Source organism: Tupaia chinensis, unplaced genomic scaffold (genome assembly GCF_000334495.1).
Source record: "Tupaia chinensis unplaced genomic scaffold, TupChi_1.0 Scaffold000226_1, whole genome shotgun sequence".
Classification (NCBI taxonomy): domain Eukaryota; kingdom Metazoa; phylum Chordata; class Mammalia; order Scandentia; family Tupaiidae; genus Tupaia; species Tupaia belangeri.
This window is the reverse complement of record NW_006159701.1, coordinates 7,715,182-7,726,129: the sequence shown is the minus strand read 5'-3', so window position 1 is coordinate 7,726,129 and position 10,948 is coordinate 7,715,182. Positions and strand designations below refer to the sequence as shown.

Sequence of the window (10,948 nt, the reverse complement as noted above, 5' to 3'; positions counted from 1 at the left end):
AGGGTGTGTGCGCTCGCCAGAGAGAGACAGAGAGAAAGAAAGAGAGAAATCACCCCCAGGGGGGATGGCCATGCCGCAATCCCTTCTCCTCCATTCTCCTCTTGGGATCTTGGGCACGCACGCACATGCGCCCAGCATGAGTATAAGTCACCGGGTCTGGAACTCGAACCGTAGTTAACTACGTGGGAGTTCAGCGACAGCTATTACGCTAACTGCTGGTCCCATAAAGGACTTTTTTTTTCTTTTTTTGGAGAGGTTTTTGCTATAGGGCGCGTGGGCTCACCAGAAAGACAGAGAGACAGAGATAGAAAGTGAGAAATCACCCCAGGGGGGATGGCCACGCCGCAATCCCTTCTCCTCCATTCTCCTCTCAGGATCTTGGGCATGCATGCACACCTGCCCAACGTGAGTTTAAGCCACCAGGTCCGGGACTCGAACTGCAGTCGACTACATGGGAGTCCAGCAACATACCAATTTTGCTAACTGCTGGTCCCAAGGGCATTTTTTAAAGGATGAAAGGTAAGCTATGGTCTGGGAGAAAGTATTTAAGATGACATATCAAAACACTTATATATGGAATAGATAAAGAACCCTCATCTAAAATAAATAATTAGAAAGTTCCTGGGACCAGCAAGTGGCATGGTTGTTAACGTGCTGGACTCCCACATGATCAATCGCCAGGTTCAAGTCCCAAACCTGCAGGCTTGCTTTCTCAATTTCTATCTCTCTCTGCCTGTCTCTCTGTGGTGAGTACATGTGCGCTATAGGAAATTAAATGATAATAAATTACAATAATTTATTTTTTAAAAAAAGAAAGTCCTAGCCTCTGTGGCACAGCTGATAGCCTGTCAGACTACAGAACTGGAAGCCAACTGCCTACTGTGGTTATAGCTCCCAGCTCAGCTGACCTGAAAACATGTTGGACACACATGCCCAGAATCCTGGCGAGCTGGAAGGTTGGGGGAAGGTAAGCACAGAATTAATGAACCTTTTGGAGGGTGTTTTTCTCTCTGTCTCTGTCTCTTTCTCAAGCATACATTTGGAACACACTCCATCACAAATTTAAAAATTCAACAGTAAAAAAGAAAAAGAAAAACTATTAGATAAGGGGCAAAAGACAGACATTTCACTAAAGAGGATATACAGATGGAAAATAAACATGAAATATACACCAATCAGAATGGCTAAAATTAAAAAAAGGAAAAAAATAAAACCTGACAACATTAAATGCTGCACAGAAAAACTAGGTCACTTATATATTTGCTAGTATGAATGTAAAATGAAGAACAGATTGGCCATTTCATAAGAAAACTAACCATGTAGCTACCATAAGACCCAACAAGCGTACTACTGGGCTTTTTTCCCAGAGAAAGGAAGATTTAAGTTTATACGAAAATCATACACAGAATATTACTCAAAGTGGGGTTGGCAGGTGGCATGGTGGTTAAGGGCACTTGACTCCCACATGGTCAACTGCAATCCAAGTTCTGGACTTGGAGGCTTGCTTTCTTACTCTCCCCCTCTCTCCCTCTCTTGTCAAATAAATAAATAAATAAGAAATAGCTCTTTAATAAACAAACAAACATCATTCCTAGTAGCTTTATTTGTAATAGCCCAAAATGGAAAACACCCAGATGTTCTTTGACAGGTGACTGGTTAAAGAAAACAGAGTATGGGCGTACCACAGAATACTCAGCAATAAAAGGAACGAGCAACTGATTCATGCAATACTGTAGTTGCCTCCACAGGCAATTATGCTGAGTGAAAATGTCAATCTCAAAAGGTTACACACAAGCAATGGAAACTAGCGGTTGCCTTGAGAGAGCTGGGTTAGGGAGAGATACAAGGAGGTATAGAAGGGGATTGTGGGATTTTGTAGCAGAGCTGTTCTGTATTTTGACTGGGGTGCTGGCTACAATATTGTATGTACCTTTGATGTGATACTATCTAGACAGGACAGTGATCATGAGTGATATCCTGTGTTGTCTATGTTCACATAGTTTAGAAAAGAAATCCAGACACTTAACCTAGTTTCAACAAATAGGGGTGCCCATCAAAATTCTGAACTGTACTTACTTTTGTACATTGTGTAGCAGGCAAGAGGTCGACAAACACTTTAAGGTCTGTAAAACAACAAGGCTTATCCCCAAACTTTTTAAAATACTGGAACATTAACTCTTCTGGATCACCTGAGAGAGGGAAGGAAGGGGAAATAATACATTATTCATGGACTGAAACAATTTCTAGTTAAAGTGAAAGGTTTAAATAAAAACTTCTTTGGAGGGACCAGCAGATGACATAATGGCTGCATCGCTGGACTCCCATGTAGTTGATTGTGATTTGAGTCCCAGACCCGGTGGCTTAAACTCATGCCGGGAGCGTGTACGTGTGTGCCCGATATCCCAAGAGGAGAATGGAGGAGAAGGGATTACGGCATGGCCATCCTCCCTGGGGGCTGATTTCTTGCTTTCTGTCTCTCTGTCTCTATCTGTCTTTCAGGTGAGTACACACAGCCTATAGCACAAACCTCTCAAAACAAAACAAAACAAAAAACTATTTTTTTTAAAAAAAAGAAGTATTGTACTTTAACTTTATTTATTTATTTTAATTTGACCAGAGAGGGACAGAGCAAGAGTAAGAGAGAGAGAGAGAGAGAAAGTGAGAAAACAAGCCACCAAGCCCAGGACTCAAACCACGGTCAGTCTTGTGTGAGTCCAGTGCCCAAACCACCTACCGGCCCATAATTAAAAACATTTTAATTGAATTAAATTCTTGTTCAAATGCTTGAATGAGAATAAGTACAAGAAAATGGCTTCCCACTTTAAATATAAACACTTTAAAAAGAGTGAAATCTTACCAATTCAGTTTACATGCTTTTTACACTTAGGAAATGTGAAGCTGTTAGTTTGGCTAAATAGCTAAAAAGGTTTTCATTAAAGGTTAAATAAAAATTTAAGTCTATATGAAAACTTTAAATAAACATTCTTCTCTCCACAATAGTTTATGAGCTACCTAACAAATATTAAATAAATGTAGTTAAATGAAAGGTAATTTCTGTTAACAGGCACACCAACAGAAAAAAAAAACCCAAAAAAACAGGAAGCATTACAGGCTGAAAATTTACTCCAACAAGGTCACTCATTGTAAAAAATGTAAATGTGGATATACCGAGAGCTACTAGCTCACCTTATCTTTCCTCAAATTAAAAAGAAAAAAAGAAGCTGTCAAATTTACATGAGTTAATTAAGCACTAGAACTTTTTTTTGAGTGACTTTTACAATAGGGTACATATGCTTGCTGGAGAGAGAGAGAGAGACAGAAAATAAGAAATCATCCCCACCACCACCCCAGGGAGATGACCACACTGCAAATCCTTCTCCATTCTCTTGCGATTTTTGCCATGTGTGCACACACACGCGCCTGGTGTGTCCCAAGCTGCTGGGTCTGGGACTCAAACTGCGGTCAGTCAACATAGGTGTCTAAAAGAAAAGAGGTCTATGGCTTTAATTAGATTTTCACAGGACTGATAAAATTTGGTGAAGACTAGACAAATTTACAAATTTCTAAGATACAAGTTGGTAAGTAGGAAGAAAACGACAGGGGATAGAAAAAGGAAGTGTCAACACAGACTGAAATACTCATATCCACTTTTTTAAATAAAGCAATTCTTGAAATCTAATACTGCTTTGCTCAGAGTGATATGAAAATTCTCGCTTGCAAGTCTAGAACTATCATAGACTGAAGTTACTGAAGCAAATCTCAAGAAAAAAGTCAACATGAGATTCAAAACCAGTTGTGAATACTCTGCAAAGTGTACGATTGAGGAAAGTCCACAGTTAATTTCAGATGAGCTGCCAAGAACATTAATTACATGATTAAAACAGAGATGTTCTAAGACAGATTGTAGATACTCAAAGTGCTTGTTTTCTCAGGACAATTGCTCCATCTCCCCCCCACTAGCCCACTACTCTATTTATAACTCTAATAATAATAACTCTAGGGACCAGCAGTTAGCATAATGGCTATGTTGCTGGACTCTCATGTAGTCTACCACAATTCGAGTCCCGGACCCGGTGGCTTAAACTCACGCCAGGCGCATGTGCATACGTGCCCACAATCCTGGGAGGAGAATGGAGGAGAAGGGATTGTGGCATGGCCATCCCCCTGGGGGGTGATTTCTCGCTTTCTGTCTCTCTGTCTCTCTCTGTCTTTCTGGCAAGGTCACGCACCCTATGGCAAAAACCTCTCCAAAAAAAGGAAAAAAAGATTAAAAAATAATAACTCTATAAATCAGCTTGTGATGAGGACGAACTCTTATAATAACAAATGGGGAAAAGAAAAGGTTTTTACAGAGCTTTCTCTTTAAAAATTAAGCTAGAGGTGGGACCAGAAGTCACATGGTGGTAAGGGCACTGGACTCCCATATGACTGAACACAGTTTGAGTCCTGGACCTGGCAGCTTTCTCTCTCTGGTTGAGCACATGTGTAACTAAAGTAAATAAGTAAATTAATAAATAAAAATTAAATTAAATTAATAATTCTTTAAAAACAAAACAAAACAAGACAAAAAACAGCTAGAGGAACCAGCAGGTGGTGTGGTAGTTAGGGCACTGGACTCCACATGGCTGACTATGGTTCAAGTCCCAGTCCTGGTGGCTTCCTTTTTCACTCCATTCCCTCCACCCTGATCTCTTTCTGAGTTAAAATAATAATAATAATGATGACAGTGAATAAAATAAAGTAATTCTTTAAAAAATGTATAGTATTTAAAATCACATCTTTTATCTTAAATTTAACAAAAATTTAGTACATAATTAAAACTGTGAGCTAATTCTTAGTATGAATAAATAATTATGGCTTTTTTGGGAGGTGGGGTTTTTTTAAACAAAATTATGAAGTAGTAATATATTACACCCTTCACTTCTCTTTTATATCTTTAAATTTTGTTTTTATCTTTGTACATTTTTTGTTTATTTTTAAAGACTTCTGTCATAGGACATGTACACTCACTGAACACAGAGAGACAGACAGGGAAAGTGAGAATTTACCCCCTAGGGGATTGCCATGTTGCAATCCCTTCACCTCCATACTCCTCTCAGGATTTTGGGCAACAACGCACATGTGCCCAGAGTGAGTTTCAAACTGCTGGGTCCAGACTCAGACCATGGTCAGCCACATGAGAATTCAGCACTTTAACCGCTACATCACCTTTCACATCTTATGTGTAGTAAAATCGTTTGTTTCTAAAATCCAGTTTGAAAAAAACACCCAAGGGCTTGATCAAATTTCATCAAGACCTCTCCTAATGATTTACGAACTATATATTCTTTTCTTCCATCATTCATGCAATTCTCTCTTCAGCTGCTAATTGCTCTAATTCTGTCAGATACTCCTTTGTCAATGATTTAACAAATGCTTGGAGTAGATTTTCAAGAAACCTTTCATCACCTCATCAAAGCTGGAAACTTACAGAACTAGCAATTTTACTTTGAGATTTTGATGTTGGGTCAATAAGAGAATGGTCAACAAAGTCTAATGGAATCAGGAGAGATATTAATGGTTAAGCAAAGTTACATATGATCTCAGACTAATATTCTTTTTTGAGAGAGATATTTCTTACTATAGGGCATGTGCTCGCCTGCCAGAGAGACAGAGAGAGACATCCCAAGGAGGATGGCCATGCCACAATCCCTTCTCCTCCATTCTCCTCTCAGGATCTTGGGCACACACACATGCACATGTATCTGCCATGAGGTTTAAGCTACCAGGTCTAGGACTTGAACCACGGTTGACTATATGAAAGTCCAATGACATAACCATTACAACATCTGCTAGTTTCCAGACTAATTTTTTTTCTCCAGATTTTGCCATAGGGTACATGTACTTGCCAAAGGGAGAAAGTGAGAAAACTCCCCAGGAAGGATAGTCATGCTGCAGCTCTTCTCGTCCATCCTTCTCTTGGAATTTTGGACACACATGCACATACAGCATTCCATGTGTTTTTCAAGCTGCTGGGTCCAGGACTCAAACCACAAGCCATGTAAAAAAGATCTAGCTCCTCAAACACTGTACCTCCTGCTGGCCCAGAGAATTAATTTAATGTTTTTTAAAGAATTATTTATTTATTTAATTCTATTTGTTGTTATTATTATTTTTTAATTTGACCAGAGAGAGACAGAGATTTTTTTGGGAAAGAGAGAAAGATAGCAGCCAGGTCTGGAACTCAAACCACAGTTGGATATGTGGGAATCCAGCGACTTACCCACCATGCCACCTTACTGCCTGAGAACTAATTTTATAAGTAATCCATTCAGGGACTGGCAGGTGGTGTGGTGGTTAAGGTGCTGGACATTCCCACAGGGCTGACTATGGTTCAAGTCCCGGACCTAGGGCTTGCCTTCTCACTTTCCTCTCTCTCTCTCTGGTCAAAATAATTGAATGAATGAATAAATGAAATTGAATAAAATAATTAAAAAAAAAAAAACTCTTCTTCCCCAAAAAAAAAAAAAAAAATAATCCATTCATTAGTACATATTTTCAGATTATGAAGGCACTTTCTTTTCAACTGTCACTGTAGGCCTTAGGTAACGAATACTGCACCTGAGCATCTTTTCCAAGGCTCCCAAACAACATATGATTTCTTACCCAGTTTGTACTCATCGTTACAACCTTGACTTCGTAAACGCCTAATCAGCTCCAGTTTAGCTAGATGGGGTCCTCGGAGATGGCGAGAACTTTTAGATTCTTCTGTTATTCGATCTTCTATAAACTTCACAGCTTCCTCTGCAGAATAATGTACTTCTCCTTCTAAAGAGCTGAGTGTAAACATTTGAAAAAGGTATTTTATTGCCCCTATTGTCCTTATCCTTCCCAAAGCTTAAAGTCAAGACAAATAGATTTTAAGAAACCAATTAAAAAATATGAACAGCACTTTCTTAATTACAAAACACCAAGGAGAATAAAAGAGAACTTCAAGTACATTCTAATAGATAATAAGTTTGCTCCCAATTTTGGCATTTCTTTACTGTATGTGAGTAAATACCACTACCACTTTCTTAAAAAAAGAATGGAGAGGGGCCAGCAAGTGGCATGGTGGTTAAGACGCTGGACTCCCAAATGATCAACCACAGTTCAAGATCTGAACCTGGTGGCTTGCTTTCTCTTTTCGTCTCATTTCTTTCTCTGGTGAGCTCACATGCCCTACAGCAAATAAAATAATAATAATAATAATAAAATTAGGGACCAGCAGGTGGCGTGGTGGTTAAGTGCTGGACATTCCCACATGGCCAACCCAGGTTCGAGTCCTGGACCTGGTGGCATACTTTCTCATTTTCCTTCTCTTCTGTGCGTCTCTCACTGGTCAAATTAAAATGAATGAATGAATAAATACAATTAAATAAATAAATAATTTTTAAAAAATAAAATTAGATAATTCCTTAAAAAGAATGGATAATTTTATATATATATAAAATATTACTTAATAAAAACATAAGAGGCCAGCAGATGGCATAAAGGCACCGTCACTGGACTCCCACATGACTGACCATGGTTCAAGTTCTGGACCCAATGGCTTAAAAATTATGCCAGGCATGTGTACATGCCTGCCCAAAATCCAGATAGAAAAATGGAGGAGAAGGGATTGAGGTGTTTCCATCCCCCCCCTTGGCGGGAGAGGGTGATTTCTCACTGTCTCTGTCTCTCTCCAGTGAATGTACAGGTCCTAAGACAAAAACCTCTAAAAAAATTTTTTTTAAATAAATATTTTTGTATTGCTTGAAAAATTGAGGGAATGGTCCCTGGGGAAGAACCTGAGGTCAGCATCAAATTGGAAATATTTAAAGATGATACACAACTATTTCAGCAATGTAGTCAATTAAGTGTGTAGTTGTGGGGGAACGTGCTGTCGGTAAAACATGTCTCCTGATATCCTACACAACAAACACATTTCGATCTGAATATGCACCATCTGTTTTTGACAACTATACAGTCATAGCTATGACTGGTGGAAAGCCATATACTCTTGGGCTTTTTAAATTTATTTTTATTTATTTATTTTTTTTGAGAGGTTTTTGCTATAGGGCGCTTGCGCTCATCAGAAAGACAGAGAGAGACAGAGAGACAGAAAGTGAGAAATCACCCCCCAGGGGGGATGGCCATGCCACAATCCCTTCGCCTCTGTTCTCCTCTTGGGATCTTGGGCACACACACACGCACCCGGCGTGACTTTAAGCCACTTGGGACGCGAACCGCAGTCGACTACATGGGAGTCCAGCAACATAGCCATTACACTAACTGCTGGTCCTCTTGGGCTTTTTGATACTGCAGGACAAGAGGATTTTGACAGTTTAAGACCACTGAGTTATCCACAAACAGATGTATTTCTAGTTTGCTTTTCAGTGGTCTCTCCGTCCTCATTTGAAAATGTGAAAGAAAAGGGGGTGCCTGAGATAACTCATCACTGTCCAGAGACTCGTTCCTTGCTTGTTGGGACCCAAATTGATCTCAGAGATGACCCTTCTACTACCGAGAAACTTGCCAAGAACAAACAGAAGCCTATCACTCCACAGACTGCTGGAAAGCTGGCCCGTGACCTGAAGGCTGTCAAGTATGTGGAGTGTTCTGCACTCACACAGAAAGGCCTAAAGAATGTATTCGATGAAGCGACACTGGCTGCCCTGGAGCCTCCAGAACCCAGGAAGAGTCGCAGGCGTGTGCTGTTATGAACATCTCTCCAGAGCCCCTCTGCACAGCTGGTGTCGGCATCATACTAAAAGCAATGTTTAAATCAAACTAAAGATTAAAAATTGAAATTCATTTTTGCAATAATGACAAATGTCCTGGACCTACCAACATGCGCTCATGTGAGACAAGGCCCATAGGTATGGCCCCTCTCCCCTCCCTTCTGATACTAGTTAATTTTGAATAATTGTATATTGTCAGATAAGTGATCAGTACTAGTTTTAGCTTCGTTGTTTCACATTTTTTTGTTTCGTTTAAAAGGCATGCTTGTGATGACTGTAACAGACTAATTTGAACTGTTGAAGTTGCTCCCTGGTTCCTCTCTGAAGAGTAATCTGGGAATCTTTAGTGTTTTATTTTTGTTTTATCTTCCTTATTTTGCATGGGAATGTGTATGGAGTTTGTTTTTTAGTCTTGTTTTATTTAATTCATTAACCAAAGGTCAGCCCTCATAAGGAGAGGAGGACAGATAAGAGTCCACATTCCACTTTCTTGTTCTAATTTAGACACCATGTTGCCCACCTGGTGCTCTTAGGAAGGAGTATAGTAAATGCATCATTTAATAATGGCCATGTGCACACTAACCACAACACCACCTGCTGGCCCCAAGTAGGTAAATTTTTTTTAAGAATTATTTTATTTAACTTTATTTATTTTAATTTGACCAGAGAGGGACAGAGTGAGAAAGTGAGATAGATAGAGAGAAGTAAAATGAGAAAGCAAGCTGCCAGATAAGGGACTCAAACCACAGTCAGCCAGATGGGAGTTGAGTGCCCTTAACTACCACGCCACTTGCTGGCCCCAATAACATACTTCTTTTTGAAAATTGCTTTTTCTCTCTGCCCTTGAGTAGATCCAATATTTGATGAAACTCATGAAAGTGGGTGGAACCTGCCTTGCCCCTCCTCTTTTCTAGGATGCACTATATGTTACTATGACTTTCAAGGAAATCTGTTTGCCATTTGCTGATTTTTTTTAGAAGTCAATTTCTAACTTCTTTCACTGATAAATTAAGAAAAGTATTGCACTTTTTGAAATATACCAAATACACTGAGTTTGTAATTTAAAACACTGAAGGCTATGAAAAATCAGATGACTCAGCTAATATAAGAATGAGCTCATAAGTGGTATTTTTAAGTCATATTCCATATTCACTTATTTAATTTCTTTGAGTGTGCATATGGTGTTCTTAGACAGAATCTTACATATCACAATCCTCCTGCTTCAGTCTCCCAAGGTCACTGAGAATAAAGGCATGCAAAAATCATACCTAATGTTTTAAGAAAGGCCAGGAATTGAACTTGGGCCTCCTATGTAGCCTCAATTTGCGAGCCAGCTGTGCCCAGTGCACACTACCATGGCTGGGCCCACATTTACTTTTTAAAAAGGATTCCATTTCTATTTATTGTGGCATTATGTGTAATAGCCCTCCCCTACCCCTAAAAAGGATAATGAAAAAAGAAATCTGCAAATATCAAAGTATCAGTAAGTGAAACCTTAAGTTAATTATAACATGTTTCTAAAACAGAGTACTTAAAAGCCATTAAAAAGAATTAAACAGGGGGGTCAACAAATGGCACAGTGGTTAAGGCATGGGATTCCAACAAGGCCAACCACGGTTCAAGTCCCAGACTCCACGCTTATTTTATAATAATAAAGAAAGAAAAATTCCTGGGACCAGCAGTTGACGTAATGGCTATGTCACTAGACCGTGGTTCAAGTCCTGGACCGGTGGCTTAAACTCATGCTGGGTGCATGCGTGCCCGAGATCCCGAGAGGAGAAAGGAGGAGAAGGGATTGCAGGGTGGCCATCCCCCATGGTGGGGGGGTGATTTCTCGCTTTCTGTCTCTCTGTCTTACTCTGTCTTTCTGGTGAGTGCACGCACCCTCTAGGAAAAAAAAATCCTTACTTTGAAAGGAATACATTTGGGGACCAGCAGGTAGTGTGGTGGTTAAGGTGATGGACATTTCCACATGGCCATCCATGGTTCAAGTCCTGGACCTGGTGGCTTGCTTTTTCACTTTCTCTCTCTCTCTCTCTGGTCAAAATAAAATAAGTAAATGAATAAATAAAATTAAAAATAAATAATTCTTTAAAAAAAAAGAAAGGAATACATTTTGACAACTGAAACAGAGAACTCAATTGGCTTACAATGAAATCTTTCTGATGTAACATTAAAAAGTACCACTGTAAGTCAGGAAAGAAGAC

The 10,948-nt window shown here is 39.5% G+C and overlaps 1 protein-coding gene and 1 pseudogene across 1 annotated transcript in view; one reads left to right on the top strand and one right to left on the bottom strand.

The window, feature by feature from the left end:
* The window catches only part of NAA25 (N-alpha-acetyltransferase 25, NatB auxiliary subunit), a gene marked incomplete in the record, with an annotated part of 80,918 nt that overhangs the window by 36,159 nt on the left and 33,811 nt on the right, over positions 1-10,948 (bottom strand). The window contains 2 exon segments of the mRNA XM_014587645.2: positions 2,077-2,189; positions 6,646-6,815. Of these exon segments, the coding sequence (XP_014443131.1) occupies positions 2,077-2,189; positions 6,646-6,815 (283 nt within the window).
* On the top strand, positions 7,864-9,334 carry LOC106734817 (cell division control protein 42 homolog; annotated as a pseudogene).